We start from the raw sequence: 19,370 nt of genomic DNA on the forward strand, positions 1-19,370 counted from the left end.
CACGAACAGCTTCAGCCAATCACGGCAGGCTGTGCTCAGGCACGGTCCAATCGCCTGGCGTTTTGCTGCAGGACGGGCCAATGGAGAGTCTCCCTCTGCCGTGACGTTCCGTACGGTTTCGCCTGGCGAGCCTGGAAGTGTTTGCGCCGCTCGGCTGGCGAGGAAGCGACGGCGCCGAGAACAACGGGAACTTTTCTTGCGAGGAGAGTCCCTCGCCAGCTCGCATGGGAACGGAGGATTCGCCCGCAGCGAAGGCACGCAGGGAGTTTCCGCGATGAGCGCCGGGCAGCCCAGGCAATACCGCCAGCGGGCGACGGGCGTCAAGCAGGAGCAGGACGAGGACTCGGACGCGGAGGAGCCGCACCTGGGCTTCAGGCGGGCGGACGGCCGCGAGTCGCAGATCATCCACAGCGGCCACTTCATGGTGTCCTCGCCGCACATCGAGCATCCGCCCAAGAAGGGCTACGACTTCGACACGGTCAACATGCAGACCTGCCAGACGTACCACTTCGGGAAGACCAGCACGTCGCACCTCTCGATCGACGCGTCCCTCACCAAGCTGTTCGAGTGCATGACCCTGGCGTACAGGTGAGCCCGGTCCCCGGCGGAGAAAGCGGAACTACCAAAGCGCTTATAAGCGCAGTTTCTCACAGACCGGGGTTCGTGGCGAGGTTAAGTAAAATGTCGCAGAAGGGCATAAATAGTCTACCATTTAACTCCGCGTCCTGCCGTATTTCTGATGGAGAAATGCACCCAGAAGCCATAAACTTTCAAGGCCAGTCGCATAACCAGGCGACGCCGCCTTCTCCTCCTGAGGTGTGCGGGACGTGGGTCCTCCGGCCAGCCTTGTTGACCGGGTCTGGCTGACTTTTTAAACTGGTTTCAAACGCTCGCCCGGGTCCAGTTGGACCGAGTTTGTCCACACGGAGCGGGATTTGCCGGCTCCATTGATCCCAGATCGGTCCAGATGTAAGTGCACGTCGTGTGCGTCACTGCCGGTCTTCCACCGTCCGAAGAAGCCTCTCCGGGCTAAACACAAAAGAAAGTTAGCTTGATGGTCGGTTGCGTTTGGGGTTTAGATTTAGTTTTACTTATTTAAAGTAGGCTCTGTCGCAACTTCACAAGACTTCATCCGATTCGAGATCTTTTTTCAAACAATTAAAAATACAGGATGTGAAATTCAAGTAGGTCATAGGTCACACAGCTAGTCTCTGAGGAAACACGGCCGACCTTGTTAAGATGTTCTTAGTGTCGTGTAATCTGGTCACGATCCCGGTTTTCACCCTCTGGTTTTCCCCTATCCAGTGTGCGGCAGCACATAACCTGTTTCGTTGGGAATGCGGCAAAAAATTCCTGCCAATTATGCGCGCTTGGTAAGAGCTCGCTGGCTACGGCCGTTGAAGGGTGCAGCCTGAGCACGTCAGCGGCCACCCGGACGGGAATGACACCGAAATGGTTCCTGCCTCGCACGGAAGCGGCTCCCTGGTCCGCGGTGGGAGCCACAGGACCAAGCAGGGTGGTGACAGGGAGCCGCTGGCCTCTAGCGGAGTCCCGTGCTGAAACGGGCTCTACTGTTCGGGATGTGGCGGCTTGAGGGAGCAAAGCAAGTTGATACGGCAGCGTGTTGTGCTCCTTCTTGTGATGGTACCGTGGTATTGTTGCACCAAAGCTCAGCACTAGTTCGGGGAGAAAATTCTGAACTCTTGATTATGGAGAACTGTCCCGTGACAAGTCAGGTATCGCAGAATTGACGGTAGTGTGATTTTTGTCTTCTTTCTCCGCGGCCCTTCGCGACCCTTCGCGACCCTAGACGTCACTTGTGATTGTACGTACAGCTGAATTGGTTTAATTTGGTCATTGTTTCGTGGCTCAAGATTTTATACGTTTTTGCGGGACGTACCGTTATAAAGCGACTCTTCCAAAGCTTCTCGCTCTATGTTTAGCAGGCCACGATAAATAGCCCCCCCGATCTCTGTGGCAGGTTATTAGAAACCTCCAACCTCTAAAAATATGCTGGAACGTCGAAGCGGGAGCCAAGAAGAGCCCCTCCGCTTTATGGGCTGGAGGTCTGAGACCTTTGGCCTAGTATCTTCTTCCTCTCAATTTTTTATCTCAAAATCGTGGGCTTTCCACGCACGTGAAGGCCATTCATCTGGTTGACCAGCTAGTTCCGGCATTGAGAAGGCTGACATCTTTTATTTTTATAGTCCTATCCACCGGATTGTTCATGTCAAAATAAAACACAGTTTTATCGTAGCCAGTGCCGATTGAATTTTCAGCATGAATGTCAACATGGATCGCAACTTTTCTCATGTTTCCTAAGCAGGAGAGCACTTCCGATGCTAGTGGAAGAACAATATGTTCCGTCTTTAAAATGCAACGTATTCCACGGGACTGGATGTGAATTTTGTGTCTTTCGAAATGAGTTGCTATCGCTTCACGAATAGTGAGACGCGTCTGTTAGCTACATTGTTACATTTAATACAGTTTCCCCTCGTGCAACAAAAGATGGAATCGTTCAAAATTCAGCACTGCGCTGACCTAACATCCTGTCACAATGTCTAATAATAACGACGTTAATTAACACGCTGCTTTATTGTACCACGAACGATGGTTCCATCTGCTAAATCGTACGTTTCTCGTTAGGGTTTTTAGCAGTCGTATATGAATAAAAGCGCGGTATTGTGGTATAATCACAATTACTACTTCTGCGGTTAATACACCGCGGCAACAGGGCCGCTATTGAATTCCTTGGGCACAAGCATTTACATCTCCCCTTACAATGGCTACTCGGGGTTCTAAATATGGGGCCTTCACCCCCCCAGACCCCAAACATACACCGCCTGCCTTCGGTGGCATGTAATCTCCCCTTTGTGTGTGTGTGTGTGTGTGTGTGTGTGTGTGTGTGTGTGTGCGTGTGTGTGTGTTTTATGGCCGTTGGCTCCCAGTCTTACTGGGAAGTCCTGACGTTAAGATGGAAATGTGCTGAGTCCTGTGAATTGATCATTGGTTTTCCTCAAGAAAAGGTCATGGTTGGTGTTTCGGCGTCGGCAGCTGCTTTGTTGTTGCTTCCCGGGGAAGTTCTGCTTGCCGGGATTCTGCTGATCCGACGAAACGCCTCGGTCTCTGTACAGAGCCAGTCAAACAAGGTCTTGTCTGTGACACACAGATTTATTTTTCGATCGAGGGGTTTAAGTTATAGCCTGTTGGACTGATTTTTTTTTTTTTTTTTTTTAAATAAATATCTGTAACTATATTCTGTTTTACATTCATTTACACACAAAAGATCAGTGGAAACCTATTCTCTGTGGGTTTTCTTTTACTAAAGTAGGTTGGTGGTACCCTAATGGGTAACACACTCGCCTATGAACCAGAAGACCCAGGTTCAAACCCCACTTACTACCATTGTGTCCCTGAGCAAGACACTTAACCCTGAGTGTCTCCAGGGGGGGGACTGTCCCTGTAACTACTGACTGCTAGTCGCTCTGGATAAGGGCGTCTGGTAAATGCTGTACGAGTCCCTGACTAATAAGTCTGGTCTAATAACATCTGTTACTGGAGTATTTTTTTACTGTAGCTGCATCTCTGTGTTCCTCTGTGTCAGAACGGAGCGATGAGTCCAGAGCCCGTTCAGCGCTGATATTCCTGAGGGCCACTTGGTAACTGCCAACGACCCCTGATAAATGCCCCGGTACGTGCCCTTGTACCGCTGCTCTGTGTCAACACTCCGGGGCCGTGCCGGGATGAGCACTTCAGCAGTACCAACTGAAGCACGTTCTCTTACTGCGCAGGGGCCCTATATCAAATAGCAATATATCAAATATTGCTATTTTTGAGTTATGTTGTTTTGGCTGAAATATTAATATAATGTGATCAACGCAGATGTGCACTATCACAATGTATCATGAATTAATCGTATCATGACCCATGTATCGTGATGCGTATTGCATCACGAGGTCCTTGCCAATACACACCCCTGGACACTGTGGTCCATTATTGCACTCTAACATGCCAACCTGGTCTGGAAGCTTCTGTTGATTTTCTGCACTTTGAGATGTTTCGGTTGTCCCTGTCTGCTGTGTGTGTGTGTGTGTGTGTGTGTGTGTTGCTCCTGGTCATGGTGAGAGTTCTATTTTCCGTTGTCTTGTTTTGCGCGAGACTGCTGGCTTAGGGCAACTGTGCTTCTAAAATAGGACACCGGGGACAGGCAGTTGCTTGAGTTGCCCTCATCATGCTGCAAGCACGTGTCTCACGGGATTCCATTTTTTGAAAATTGAATCTATTCTTGCATCCACTGTGTTTAGATTCGCAGCAGTTCTGTGACTCCATGCCAGATCAGATGGCGGTCATGGGAAACTGCAGCACACGAGATGGAAATCTCGACCTATCGTCAAAAAATTATCCGTTCTAAAAACGTTTCCTGATCGCTCGAGACATTGAGCTTGTAGCAAATTGGAAAAAGGAGCTAAGATGGTGACACCCACAATCCTCCTTGTCCATCTTGGGTGGTCAGAAGCTGCCATCGCTGCATAAGTATGACCGGTCAGGCCTTAAGTGACCTTTCACTGCCCTACTGAACTGGATCCTTGGATCCTAGCATGTGAGCTTCCCGGCTCCGTGTTAGGATGTCTGGAATTAGCCAAGATTCTGCGTGCTGTTCGTCCATGTCTGATTTCATTGGCTTTAACGCAACAAAGGTTCGTATATGTAATCATCAGAAAGGTCAAATTGTTGATGATTATGCCCAGACTGGCCCCACCGCGTCTTATTTTAACTTTTGCCGGAAATAATAACTCCTTTGACACATGCTGGGTATCGGCTATGGATCAGAAAGAAGTGTTATGATTCTGTGCGTTGCAATTGACCAGGGATTATATTGCATTTTTTACAGAATCCACTTGTAGACAAGTAATGGTGGTTCAAATTAGACACCACTGCATGCATATTTAATAATAATAATGTGTATTATTAAATGGCCTAGGTTAAACATTGTCACTGGCTCCAGTGGTGCTGCTCCTCCTGTATTCGTGCTGATCTGGGTAGATCTGGGTTTGATCAAGTTTTGTGTTCTACCTGAACTTTTACTCCATTAACGACAGCAGCATTGTGCATGTGGACAATTTGTGTCAACATTCAGATGTATGTGTGTGTTCACTCTACGTGATCAGTGACTGTAGACGGCACAAAAGTAACCAAATACTTTTGTACTTACACCCCTAGGCGACGTTACGCCGTGGACTGGTATGTTGAGCTCTTGAATCGCAGCCCAAAGGAAGCTTGACGCTGCAGTGTGATGAGGCTATGCAAACATTCAGACATTACATCTTTTACCTGCCCTACGGCAACGTCCCCGTATATGACGTATTATCACTCACCGTACAAAAGAGGTCAAGAGAGGGGAGGATGCCTGATTACGAGTTTCTGAGGTTCCACGAAGACTGAGGAACAATCCTTAGGCTCCTGTTAAATATCTGCCTTCTGACAGGAGCCATGCACACACACACACACACACACACACACACACACACACACACACACACACACACATTAAACAGTCACCAGGCCTCAAGACCGGCCCGCCTGCGCTGTGCAGACGTGATTTACGTGAAGGCAGGCACGAAAGCCAAAACCGCAGCGTCACCCGACCCAGACGGGGCAGACCGGGAGTCATGTTTACACCTGCTCCCTTCCACCCTCCTCCAGCTCCAGCTGAAGAAAGAGATTTTCAATTACGCAACACTGCTGTTCACTCTATCACGAATGTGCTGTTTTATACCATTTTATTCCTTTTTTTTTTTTTTTTCCTTCATGCACTTTGGATATTTAATCAAATTAAGATTGAATGTGTACATTTGCTGGCTATCTCTTCACTTATGGACTGTGCAGCAGTGGGACGGTTTAAATTCTATTTACTGAAATTATAATTCAGCAGCCTCACCACAACCACTGCATTAACCAACTTATCAAGAGCCCAGAAAGTCATACATCAGTAACTTATAAGATCTTTATTAAGATAGCTAATTATGGGATTTGTAGTTCGTACGTTATCAGCGCTTCATATCGCCGGACCATAATAATACATACATACATACATACATAAAGTAATCTCGTGGGGTGTGGCAAGTTTGACACCCCTGGTCTAAGACATAAAAAATTCCATGCTATTTATTTATTGAATTAACATTAAGATCTTAATTTCATTGTACTGGGTAGAATTCAAGTAAACGCGAAAGGACATCCTACATTTTTTATTTTTATGATGCTGTATTGATGCTTTATTGCCCCTCTCTTAGAAATAAACCGGAACGTTAGGAGTTGTTTACGGCCCACAATGCACTAGGCCAGGTGTAATGCTCATCCGTGCGTAAGAGCTGCAGGGAAGTCATAAACTCTTTGAGGCGTATGAGTGTTTAAGTGATGTGTCCCTATGAAACATCAGATTTTAGCAAATATATACAGCTTTGATATGCATCACATGACTGTACCGTACACCACCACTTCACATACATGAAAACTATCCCAAGAATGCAGACTACATTGTGTCATGAGGTAGCGGTCCAGCAAGACAGTTACCAGGAATTTTTAGAAGCCTAATTAGAATGCTAATGAAGAATTTATTCTGTTGAAAACGACCAGAACAAGAATGGGTGAAAATATGCATCGGAATGCCAGAAGAAAAACGTTTTTGCCCAAATTCATTCAGAATATTCTAAATTTCATTTGCTCTGCACAGAGGCTATGTTTATTGGGACAAATTTAACAAGGAGTGCTGATAAATGTCCGAAGTTGTCTATTGAATTCTCCTTTCTGCTCTGTTCATTTTGCTTCATCAGATGTTAATCAAAGCAAAAATAACACTTAGATAAGTTAGATAGAAATACCAGCTAGATAAAATTGCTTTTGTTCTTTCTTTCAGTTAATCGCATCTCATCTCAGCATTTAGTTTCAGATCACCAGCAAAGCAAAAAATTTTATAAGGTTGTTGATTTGTCATAGATATGCTAGTCAATTACAGACAGAACACACACACACACACACGTTCACTTGTCCTCTGTCACACTCTCACACACACACACCACTTAAGCCAGTAAACTGCAGCAAATGTCACTGGATGTGAGCAGAATTGGGCTAATGCTAGGAAAGTTCATGTGCGGTGACCGCCGTTCTATGCTGGAGGGATGATTCACCAACTGCTACAGTTTACTCAGGAAAAAATATTGTCTAATGTCTTTTTTTTTTTTTTTGTGACCTGTGCTTATCTCCGCTCCAATAAAGTGAAATGCTGCATTGGGCTTTATACTGGGGTAATCAGAATAACTTTGTCAGTCAGTGACCTTTGTAAGTCGTCAGACGTTTGAGTGGCCCATTGTGGACCGCTGCGGTTATGAAAATTCATAATGGGCGTGCAGACAGATTTGTGTGCGTTTTCATTTTTTGTAATTTCGGTCCCAACATCAGGTACGGCTTCAGACTCTGAAATGCTGTGCGTGTATGTTGGTAACCTGAACCCAACTGTGAACAACCAGAGAATATTCCATAATACACGTTGTATTTGTTTGCGATGCATGCGGTGGGAAACAAAATGGAGTCTAGTCGGGTTGGTCCCTGGGTTGACTCACTGATTCCCTTTTCTGGTCTCTCCTCAGTGGCAAGTTGGTGTCACCAAAGTGGAAGAACTTCAAGGGACTGAAGCTGTTGTGGCGGGACAAAATCCGCCTGAACAACGCCATCTGGAGGGCCTGGTACATGCAATGTGAGCACTTTCATGCGGGACGTCAAGCTGCGCTGTGCTGATTAAAGTGTGTTCCTGGGAGCTTTTAGATGATTGTAGTCATGTTTTCTGACAGACGTGGAGAGGAGGGACAATCCAGTCTGCCATTTTGTCACCCCGCTGGAGGGCAGCGTGGATGCAGAGGACCACCGTCCTGCAGAGGTAGGCGATTTAATCCCGCACGTTTCCTCCTCGCACCCTGCTGGCCTGCTGCTTCCCGAACCCAAACGCCTGAAATGTTGGGTTTCTCTTTTATCCTTCCTGCCGTTCCGCTCTTCAGGTGTTGGGTAGCAGCGTTTGTGCTCTGCTTGCTAGGGCCTGGGCAGCACAGATCTTTGGTTTCTCCTTCATCTCCTCTCTCCTTCACCAGGCAATCGCTACAGAGGGAAAGTACTGGAGAAGGAGGATAGAAATCGTCATCCGCGAGTATCACAAGTGGAGGACGTATTTCAAAAAGAGGGTACTGTCTCCTGTCTCGGGCTGACGTTCTCGCGGTGTTACATGTTCATGTGGAGATCAAAGAGTAGACGTCCCGGCAATCCTGGTTCAATGTTCTCCGTCTCCTTCCACAGTTACAGAAGCACAAGGACGAGGACCTGTCCAGCCTGCTCAGGGTAATTGTTCTTCACCCGTCGCAGTATCTACGGAATGAAACGTTGCTCCTGCATGTCCAGTTTGGACTGGTGTGAACTGTGCAGGGTACCCGCGGGGTCTTAAAACTTGAGTCTTACGTTTTGTATTCGTAAATTAAGGCTGTGGAAAGTCACTGAATTTCGTTCGCACGTCTTAAATTTCAATCCCCATAAAACCGCTGCTTTTTTTTTTTTTTTTTTAATTACCGTAACTCTTGTACCATTTGCACAATAGAAAAAAATTCAACGCTTTCTGGTGATGTTAGTGTCATTACGGCAGTCCGCCGAGTACTCCGATCGGGCGGCCACTTCGCTACTGGTCCTGGCCTCATCAGAGTGCAGCGCGCACTGAAATCAAGTCAGCCACTCACCCACGATAGACGTAGTCATCGTCATTATTTGTAGGAACGTTAGGCTTGTCATATGTTTAAACAGTGTTGAGATTGCAGCAGATCCATCAAAACTGTATACCTTTTATTGTTAAAGTTTTTAATGATTCAATTTGATCGATTATTTCATTCATATGCCAGGAAACGTGCAACATTTAATTTAAAATGGTCTTAAAACAGGTCGGAAAAGTCTTAAATTTAAGATCCCGGGGTACCCTGCTGTGTGAGAATTCCAGGTTTGCTGCTTATTGAACAGAGTCAATTCTATAGAGTTGATGTCCGTAAGCATGCTTCAGCCTGTGCTTTTCCACCAGCAAAGCACAATTTGAATATTGTGCAAGTGATCTTAGTGACATGAAACCCAAAAGTGTCTGATGCCCCCTAGTGGCTTGTTGCAGTGCAGTTTTTTTAATTAGGGCTCTCCATTGATTAAAAAAGAATGAATCACAAATAAATGATAATATTCTAAACCAATTACATGTTTTCGAAGAGTCTTCGTATTTTCAATGTTGGGATGCTGTTCACTTTGTTAAAGCAAGTTTGTGTCGTGTTGACTATTCTGCCTTGTTTGTGTCCCTCCCGGTACTCACACCGCGTCTCTCGTCTTCATTGGCTGCCTGCTCTGCTCGGACTCACCCAGGGCCCGGAAGATCAGTTTGCGCTGTTTGGCGATGTTTTCCCCGACGCGTTCCGTGTCTCCTTCTACCAGGATGAGGACTTGGCCACGGGTGGCCGAAGCAGCCGCAAAAGCCGAGACTCCCCCGTCCCCATGGAGATGGAGCTCAACCTGGACATGCTGATGTCCGTCTCAGACACGCTCTTCTCCACGCTGGCCTCGCACCAGCCGGTCGCCTGGCCGAACCCCAGGGAGATTGGTGAGTCTAAATTTGTCTGTTTTTAATATTAATATTTTTAACTTTCAAAAATGAGCTCAATTTGGTTCAAAATGTCACTTGCAGTGATATGCAATTGATATGCAATTCAGATTGAAAACTACATTTTGCCTTGCGCCATGTTGATGAACCCTTAGATTCCTAACGCTCAGTTCCTCCGCAGCTCACGCTGGGAATGCTGATATGATCCAGCCAGGTCTCATCCCTCTCCAGCCCAACCTGGACTTCATGGACTTCGAGCCCCTGCAAGGTAACAGCGCCGCCCTGCTGATGGTTACAGGCAACACCAGCAGAGACACCGGTTGCTAATTTTGAAAAAACGAATCATTTTCATAGACACTATGATAATCAATTTGACATCAGATATCAACTTTACTTGATATTTGGTTAACTTTTATTTATTATTTTTTTTATTGAAATGTTTTATTGGAGAATCTGAAATTCCCAACAGATTTTTTACAAAACTTCCGTCAGCCAGTCTTTCCCTCCACTTCTCCTCCTGGGAACGTCTCCCAAACACAGGTAACACAAACACACACGTTTCTAAAACTTTGTGTGACAAAATGTACTTTTTTTGCTTTGCAAATGAACACTTAATAATATATAAGAATATAACAACCTGTTATGGAATTCTGACACACAGTTCTTCTCTCTCTCTCTGTAGGCACCCATACTTTCCTCCATCCCAGAACTTCCTACAATCAGCTTAGACTCCTGCCTCATCTCCCCTCCGGGTCAAATCCCAGGAACGTCTTGTCTGTCTGATCAGAGCGCCCCCAGGGACCCTGATCCGTCCTACTCCCCGAACTACATGTCCATCTTCCCTGTCGAGGTGTCTCCACCGCCTCCTCCGACCCCACCTCTCCCCGCCATTGGCGTGTCTAAGGAGTCCGCAAGTTCACTGCAGGACGGCAACGTCTCTCCTCCCCCGTCAGTCATCACACACACGGCGTCGTCCGTGGTCGTGCCCAGCGCCGCCGCCACGATCTTCAGCATTGGGGCGGAGTTACCACAGACAAGAGCCGCGCCCCAAGCACTGAACCAGGGCCAGGGTTTACCCCCTGCTGTGCGCCAGGCCACGCCCGTGACCCCGTCTCTGCACCCGGCCCCAGCGTTTGCCCTACCGAGGCCCATTGCTCCAGCAGTTGTGAAGAAGAGCCGCCACGTGCAGAGGATCGTCCCAGCCACCCCCTTACCCTCCCCGCATCTTATCTTCGGTGAGAGGGTCCCTGCTTGAACCCCACCCTCTTCTGTCGGTTTCTATCTCTCCACCTTGCCCTGCAGCTTGTTTAGTAGGTAGTTTAAAAAAGTTAGAAGTAGGGGTGCAAAACAAATCGATTCACAAAAGAATCATGATTCTATCGCTACCAATTTAAAATAGATATTTACAGGACACAACATTGTATTTCCCATTTTGTAATTCAACCTGCCCCATCCTCATTTAAGGCAGACATTTGGGCACATTTTTGATTCTACAATATCAATGGCCTGAAAGAGCTAATGTTATGCAAGCTGAAGTCAAATATTATTGAAACACTGCAAAACCTCAGGCATTTCATCATCCAGACATTTACATTTACGGTATTTATCAGACGCCCTCATCCAGAGTGACTAACAATCAGTAGTTACAGGGAGACAGACACTCAGGGTTAAGTGTCTTGCTCAGGGACACAATGGTAGTAAGTGGGATTTGAACCCGGGTCTTCTGGTTCATAGGCGAGTGTGTTACCCACTAGGCTACTACCACCACCACTACCATCCAGATGATGCAAACGAAGTTCAGCCAAAAGAAAGAAACATTTCAGGACACACCAATGCATTCTGCATCATTTTTATTTATTTTGTTAATGCCACTTTACAACCAGATATAACAGCTCTTACTTGGTTATATTTCTTTTTATCTAAAGGGTTCATTTAAGTTATGAGGTTTGCAGTTTATATTTTTCTAATGCGACTAACTTTTGTTTCAGGGCTGAATTTCATAAAAAAAAAATGTTTTGAATCTAATCATGAATTGAAATAGTGGGCCTTCCGGAATTCTGCACCCCTTGGTTGAAGGCCTGATCGATGTAATTAGGTTTCTTTGTGCAAAAGTTTTTTGCAATTTATTTTGTGAAATCTCAAAAGACGCTTTACGAAATTTCAGTTCTCTTCGCCCAGTGTAATTCCAGGAAACTGTAGATAGTTGGTGGAATTTGCTCTGGATAATTTCATTTGAAACTTTCATTAGCTGCACTGAATGAACCGGCAGTGTTGCCGTTTTGCAAGCAGAGGGCAGTATTGGCCACGAACCCTTTTGCAAGGGTTCTCGCTACACACAAGAAGCAATGGAAATTTCAGTTCAGTCAGCTTAAACTCCGTAACAACTTGTTAATAACACTTTCTCTGGTTTTCAATATACAGCACCTTTCCCCGGACACCCTAGTGCAGTGATCGTCACTCCATCCACCATTAAAGGTGACACTGTCCCCACTACAGGAGTGGTCATCTCTTCCCCAAACATTGCACAGGTAACACATCCATTTTAATATTTGTATCTGAGACGTGAACGTATTTCTAGGCCTGGTTTCAAACCTCTCCTCCCTTCCTTTCGATCCGCTCGCTCTCTCAGGGCTCTGGCTTCCATATCCTTTCTCAGACTCAGAAATCCCCTCAGCTGATGGTACCAAAAGAGGAGACCTCTTCCAATTGCAAAACCCCAGCATCCTGCCCAAACACTGGTTAGAGCACGCACACACACACACACACACACACACACACACACACACACACCTACACTATTCAATTCACAAAGACACCTTCACAGTTACATACAATATGTATATTACCTGTATATCTAAGTACGTATGTGTATGTGTGTGTTTTGCAGGCCGTGATGGACGCTCATCTGGTCAGGGCTCTCCTTGTGGTTCAGACCAGGCTTCCAGTCCCCAGTCTCCCCTCAGCAGCACAACTTTGCCCAAAAATAATGACAACCAGGTGCGTTTTAAGCATGTAAATATAATCCAATTGAATGGAATTGTTGATGTAGCTCGGGCAAAGACATGCGTGCGTCTGTGTGCACTACAGAGTTGGCGTGTAAATCACATCTCCGCGGAGCAGAAGCGGCGCTTCAACATCAACATTGGCTTCAAGACGCTCGGCAGCCTGGTGCCGACTCTCAAGTCGCAGTCCAACGTAAGAAATAACATTGACCTCGACTTGAGGCGACTGAAGCTTGCGCCTCTTTCCTTGTCTTCATTGCGGGTTAAACAGCCAGGTGGTTGCGAGCAGGGAACAGCGATTGGTTGGTGCCGCTGTGCTCCCTGCAGACGCTGCAACAATTGAGCATTGACGCGATGGATTCACTGAACAAAACACAGCCGCATTAAACAGCATTCATTTATTTTAGAGGGTTTTTAAGCATTTTATGTTAGATTTATTCATGTTTTTTTTTTTTTTTTTTTTAAAGCTGACATTTTATAAAAATAGTGACATTATCACAATGATGGGACCCGTTTCAGAAAATAAACATGTAATGTTTCAATATACTGTACATTTTATAACCCCCTTATAAACCCTATAGCACCCACCCCACCCCGACTCCAAGCCAGCTTTACATGCATAAGAAAGGCTAGATACCAGGCTTTTAAAGAAAAAGAAAGATTATGGAGCTGGAGGTCTTTTTGGTCCTGCATGGCAAACAATTAAATAAGAAGCGAATCAAACTATGTATATGAAAAAAGCGAAGAAAAACACCTTGAAATTTCAAGTCTAAATTGAGTAGTGAATCTTCTCCAGGGACAAACAGGACATAATATCTCTGAGCCACTGGGCGTGAGTGGGTCATGTAGAATGAGTGGGTCATGTAGAATAAGTGGGTCATGTAGAATGTTTAATTTGTGTGTAGACTAGCAATGCTGCTACGCTCCAGAGGACGGTGGAGTACATCGGGAAACTCCAGCAGGAGCGGCAGCAGATGTTGGAGGAGAGTCGCAGACTCAAGGAGGAGATTGAGGAGCTGAATGCATCAATCAAGTACATTACCTCCCTCACATCTGGCCTCCCTTTACTATTCATCTCATCTCATTAGCTTGCCCTAATCCGTGAACTGAACTGAACTGACTCTTAGTGTGTCTCAGTTTGTGCCAGGAGCAGCTGCCAGCGACCGGCGTGCCCGTCACCCAACATCGCTTCAATCACATGAGGGAGAAGTTTGACGACTACGTCAGGAGCCGGACCCTACAGAACTGGAAGTTCTGGATCGTATCCTTCACACTGAGACATGATCAGAGCATAGTCACCTGCATCTGCAACACACTCGCATTTTCTCCCGGGCTGGTCAATGGCTTCATAGTGAACAAACACTTTGCTTGGCCCTTGACCCCCGGATGTTCAGTTCAGTGTGATCGTGAAGCCACTGTTCGAATCGTTCAATGGCAGCGTCTCAACGTCCAGTAAGAAGGAGCTGTGTGACACCACCCTGCAGTGGCTGGAGAGACACTGTGCTCTTCCTGTGCTGCGACCAAGTGAGTACATGCACATGCGCACGAGTCCCCGCACGTTTACATACAGCGCAAGAATGGATATAATTGGCCTTTCAAATGTGAACAATTCCTTGTAGCTCAGTAATCAATCACTGTACCAGTCATAATGATATGGCTGAACTATAATAATATTATTAATAATTTTATTCTTAATAAGTACGTGACTTATCAATCAATCTGTCTTTATTTATATAGCACATTTTAACAGCCCTTCACCAAAGGGCTTCACAATAATGAAGTGAAAAGTGAATGTGAAGTGATTGTCATAGTGAAACACTGCAGCACAGCACACATTGACACAGGTGTCCTCTGAGCAGTGGGCAGCCATGACAGTGTGTGGGGTGTGCGGTACTTTTCTCAGTGGATCGGGATTCGAACCGGCAACCTTCTGATTATAGGGCCGCTTCGTTAACCGCTAGGCCACCACTGCCATTGTGGTTATAATAAGAATAAACGAAAGGTTAAACATAAATAAAAAAAAAAAAAATTATAATAATGTTTGTTGGGTCACAATAAGCAGAAATCTAGTTACGAATAGATTAAAAAAAAAAAAAACTTGTATGACTCCAAATGGCATCCAAAGTAGGTAGGTCTGAAGTTTGAATTTAAAATAGAGACCGGTCTGTGGGGCTATGAAGCTTCAGGGCCAGCGCGCTCCACCATGTCGGACCATGTTTTTCACCTTGCTGTCCAGCCAAGCACGATGTGGCCCTGCTCGCTTGATGAAACTTTATTATTTTATTTATTTATTTTGTTCCTGGTTTATTTTAAAATAGGACTAAATAGCACTAAAAACAGAGATTTAGTATTCAACTGGGAGCCAGCGTAGAGGACAGGTGTTATGTGGTCGAACTTCCGGGTGTTGGACAAGTTGGAGACCGCGTGGTTGATTCCAAAACAGGGGCAGTGGTGGCCTAGCAGTTAAGGAAGCGGCCCCGTAATCAGAAGGTTGCCGGTTTGAATCCCGATCCGCCAAGGTGCCACTGAGGTGCCACTGAGCAAAGCACCGTCCCCACACACTGCTCCCCGGGCGCCTGTCATGGCTGCCCACTGCTCACTCAGGGTGATGGGTTAAATGCCGAGGGCAAATTTCACTGTGTGCACCATGTGCTGTGCTGCTGTGTATCGATGCTGATGTGACGATCACTTCCCTTTTAAAAACAAAGAGACTTACAACGAGCTAATAAAAGCATGAATGGCTTTCTCGAAGTCGACAAAATGCTTTACTTTTGTCAGAATTTGAATCTGGGCTCAAATTTGTTCAGCTGATGTTTCTTGGATGACTTTTGGCTTAGTTCCCATGCTGTTTCATAAGCTCCTGTGTTCTGGGCTTTCCACCTGCTGTCAGCACAAGCTCAAATTACGTAGTGACGTGGGTTTTTCCATCATGTCTGTGCGGGTCTATGGGTGGGAGCGAAAGTGGAAAACGCAGCACCTCTGCATGAGTGGACGTTGACACGGGCAAGTTTGCTTGCATCACCTCGATCTTTATCACGGACAGATGCACGTTTCCTTCCTGCTGGTGTTGTATTTGGGTGGGGGGTGTTTACGTGACTGAGTATCGGAAAAACGGGGCAGGGATGTGTGCGTGTATGAGGGATTCCCTTGTCGTTTCATCACATTTTATGTCACTTCCTGTGGCCAACTGATCAATGGTTTGTGTCTGGGTTTTTATTTATTTATTTTTTTGGGATGACCCAGTAATTCTGAGACATGTCAGTGCGCTGATTCTGAAATTCTTGGCCGATAGCGATGTTTAAAACAATAATGTGGCCCATACCGATGCCATTTTTTGTGTCGATGGGGTTTGCTCCAGGGAAACAAATGAGTCTTCTTTATTAATTTTAAAAGGCTATAACACATTAAGTCACTCATATACAAACACTGGGCTGGACTATATGTGGGAGGAAAAAAAATCATTTCATTTAAGACAGACACGTCACGGCATGGATGGAATGCTTACATTGGCCATAGTTTTTGGCAAGAGTTGCTTTTTGCAATCATTATTCGCTTCCACTCAGCTGTAGCTTCCACCTTAGCAGAGAGCTGGTTTGTCAGATCTGTTCCTGTGCAAGGACTGTTCCAAAGTTGGTGCGAGATTGGTAGCAATGCCAGCTCATAATCACCCAGTACACTGTACTACCATGGTGGCCCGTACATAACTGTATATGCTAATAAACCATATATTACCCATATAGAGGCTCAGCCATCTTGTATTTTGAGGTTAACTTTGTTTGGGTTCACTGCAAATAATTTCAGTGGAAATTTACGACTGAAAATTGCAACGCTTAAAAGACCAAAGCAAGTGATTTTTTTTTTTTCCATCAGTGAGAAACTCTGCAGCACAGCACACAGTGACTCAATGAAATGTGTTTTCTGCTTTTAACCCATCATCCTTAGTGAGCACTGGGTGGCCAAGACAGGTGCCCGGGGAGCAATGTGTGGGGAAGGTGCTTTGGTCAAGGGGACCTCAGTGGCACCTTGACTGTTCGGGATTTGAACCCGCAACCCTTTGGTTAAAAGTGTCTTTGTCTCTGTCTCTCTCTGCAGTGGTTCTGGGCACTCTCCGCCAGCTGTGCACCACCACGTCCATCATGAGCGACCCGTCTCTTTTACCAGAAGAAGCCAGGCAGGCGGTCATGAAACAGTGCGCCAGTGATCCAGCGTCCTCCACCCACTGCCGCGGAGGACCCCTCTGAGGGACGGGCGGGTCCCTCCGTCTCACTGTGCCTCTTCATAATGAGCCGTCCTGCTCAGTTGGAAAAGCCTCCAGTTTCACGCATGGATCCTGGATCTTCTCTAGGACTGAGGTGTATAGATCGGTTTCCCTTTTGGTCGCAGGCTGCCAACAGCGCTGCATTCGTTTGAACGTTACCTTCTTGTGAAACGAAGTATAACCACACACAATTTTTATTGTTGTTAAAAGGGAAATCTTTAGCATTATAATCGAATGCGTTATCCTACTTTTATTTATTATCACGTGTTTTGGAGATTAGACAGTGAATCAAACCAAAGTCCTGTGCTAGTTTATTTTATTTTGTTTTCTGTGAGACTTCAGAACCAACTCGTTTGCACTACGCCGTTGGAACCCTTCGCCTTACGAACCTCTGGACCGGGACCGGGGGGGGTCGTTCTTCCAGAGGAAGTTCAGCTCTCAGGTGCTGCAGTCGTCTGTCTGGGAGAAGAAGACAATATTCTCGTTTTCCTCTTTCCACTCAGGGGCTTCCTCCTCCTCCTCTTCTTTCTCTCACAACCAAATTGCGTGCTGAACTGTGAAATGAAAGTGGGCGGAGTGAGGCGTGCTTGCAGCCCCGCCCATTGTGCTGACACACCTCGGTCTTCCCTCTGTTGGCGTGAGGCTGCATGCAGTGAAATCGAGAAGCCTTGTGAGTTCGCCCGCTTGCTCGTTCGTTCATTTTTTTTGCTCAGGGATGAAGCAACAAGCTCAAGCTCCGCCCTCTTCGCTCGGCCAGCAGGAAACCGTTCATCAGCTCACTGAAGCGAATGGGCGTCATGATGCTGCACTTTGTTGTGTTCATTGAGAGCCTTTTCAGACATTTCTGTAACAAAAAAAAAGTTAATTGCATGGCGAGGTCAGTGAATGCTGGACCATCAGTTGTGTGCATGTATCCCCTCAGAGAACAAATATCATTTTGAGGCTCAAGTTGAGTCCAAAAGTTGCTGTTTTTTTTGTTTTTATTTGTTGAGTTCATCTTTAAAGCTCATGGAATAATAGATTGAAGGGCCGTAATATCCTGGTCTCATAGTATGGGTTTGTCGAACCCATTGTTAATGTTGAGTTTTGGCTTAGAAGATGCCATTGAGTTCTGAACCTCCATGTAGCTTTTGTCTTTCAGGTCAATAGTACCCTATATTCAAATTTTTAAAATCCCTTTTATTTTTATTTGTTAACGTCTGATGTGTGAACCCTGAATCCACAGGAAGTAAATTTTTTGTGTCATTTTGCCTCATTGTGTAAGCATTAGCCCAGTAGCTATGCCCTTCACTTGCCGATAATTAAGGCCTCTGTTTTGATGGCAATAGGTGCGATGCAAACAGATCCTAGCATGATCGCACGTCTTCCAGAAATGCGTGACCGGCGCTCTTTACTCCAGGATTCCTTTGCATCGCTCTTAACACCGTCCGAATTAAGTTTAAAAAAAATGTTGTATAATGTTATGTGTGTGTGTGTTTTTGTTTTTTTTTTGTTCTGGGCGAAAAAGTGTTACAATGCAAAAAAAAATTAATTCAGCTGAAGGGCTTGAGCTGATGTTTGTCATTGAGAGTCATGTTCCAATTTTCATTGGATTTTGGCTTTATTTTTCATGGGTGGAGATGGAGTGTTTTATAAAGGGGGGTGAAATTTTTGAAGGATCTTGCCCTGGACGAGGGTCTTGTCCATGCCCTTAAGTTGCAGTATTGTACATATTGTCTTGTCACGGGCTGTTTTCTGTTCTCTTTTGCAAAAGTAAAGTAAAATCTTTTTTTTCTTTTTTTAATTCGATATGAGTATGGTTGTTATTTTTCCGTGTGTGTGTGTGTGTGTGGGACAGAGACCGTGTGTATTTATACATATACATGACCGTATAGGGACATTGACAATAGAGGGAGGGGCAGCGATACAAGGCTGGTGTCGAATAGCAGTTTGATGTCAGTATTATTTTATTAATTTTTAATGACGTGCTTATTTCTCAAACTTTGCTTAATCATTAAAGAGTAATGAAAATGGTCACCTCAGTCAGCGAGGATGTCAACTCAGAGCTTACAGTGTTGACATCCATACAGACTGAGGTGACAACTTTCATTCTCCTCTAATGATTGACTGATGTTTGGAAAATTAGCACTTTATATGTTGAAGTGGCTTAAACTCAACTTTAACCTTAAAATTCTTAAACAAATACTTATTTTGGACCAGGCCAAAAAAAATATATATATATTAATAGCTCTTATTTCATAGACATAAATACTCATAAAGCATTTTAGTAGGAACATTGTTTTCCCTGAGTTGTACAGGTGATACGTCAACTTTAATGGCATTTACCAGATGCCCTTATCCAGATCGAATCAGTAGTGACAGAGACAGTCCCCCTGGAGACACTCAGGTTTAAGTGTCTTGCTCAGGGACACAATGGTAATGACCCGTGACTTTGTGTTCCTCT

General features: G+C 45.5%; 1 protein-coding gene across 3 annotated transcripts; it reads left to right on the plus strand.

Annotated features, from left to right (window-relative positions):
• The first annotated feature begins 93 nt into the window (after nt 1-93).
• On the plus strand, nt 94-18,715 carry mlxip (MLX interacting protein). 3 transcript variants are annotated; one of them, XM_028996863.1, is made up of 17 exons: nt 94-588; nt 7,647-7,753; nt 7,848-7,933; nt 8,142-8,231; nt 8,344-8,385; nt 9,433-9,667; nt 9,849-9,935; nt 10,137-10,207; nt 10,350-10,902; nt 12,089-12,195; nt 12,297-12,405; nt 12,555-12,664; nt 12,755-12,862; nt 13,575-13,702; nt 13,807-13,930; nt 14,064-14,193; nt 16,762-18,715. In XM_028996863.1, the coding sequence occupies exons 1-17, from the start codon at nt 275-277 to the stop codon at nt 16,908-16,910; spliced, it is 2,550 nt and encodes an 849-aa protein (XP_028852696.1). In that variant the 5' UTR covers nt 94-274; the 3' UTR covers nt 16,911-18,715. The 3 variants fall into 3 exon arrangements, with proteins under 3 accessions (XP_028852696.1, XP_028852697.1, XP_028852698.1); XM_028996864.1 differs by having other exon boundaries at nt 9,502-9,667; XM_028996865.1 differs by lacking the exon at nt 94-588 and adding an exon at nt 3,669-3,691.
• Nucleotides 18,716-19,370: the final 655 nt, after the last annotated feature.

The sequence above is a fragment of the Denticeps clupeoides genome, chromosome 11 (genome assembly GCF_900700375.1).
Source record: "Denticeps clupeoides chromosome 11, fDenClu1.1, whole genome shotgun sequence".
Taxonomy (NCBI): domain Eukaryota; kingdom Metazoa; phylum Chordata; class Actinopteri; order Clupeiformes; family Denticipitidae; genus Denticeps; species Denticeps clupeoides.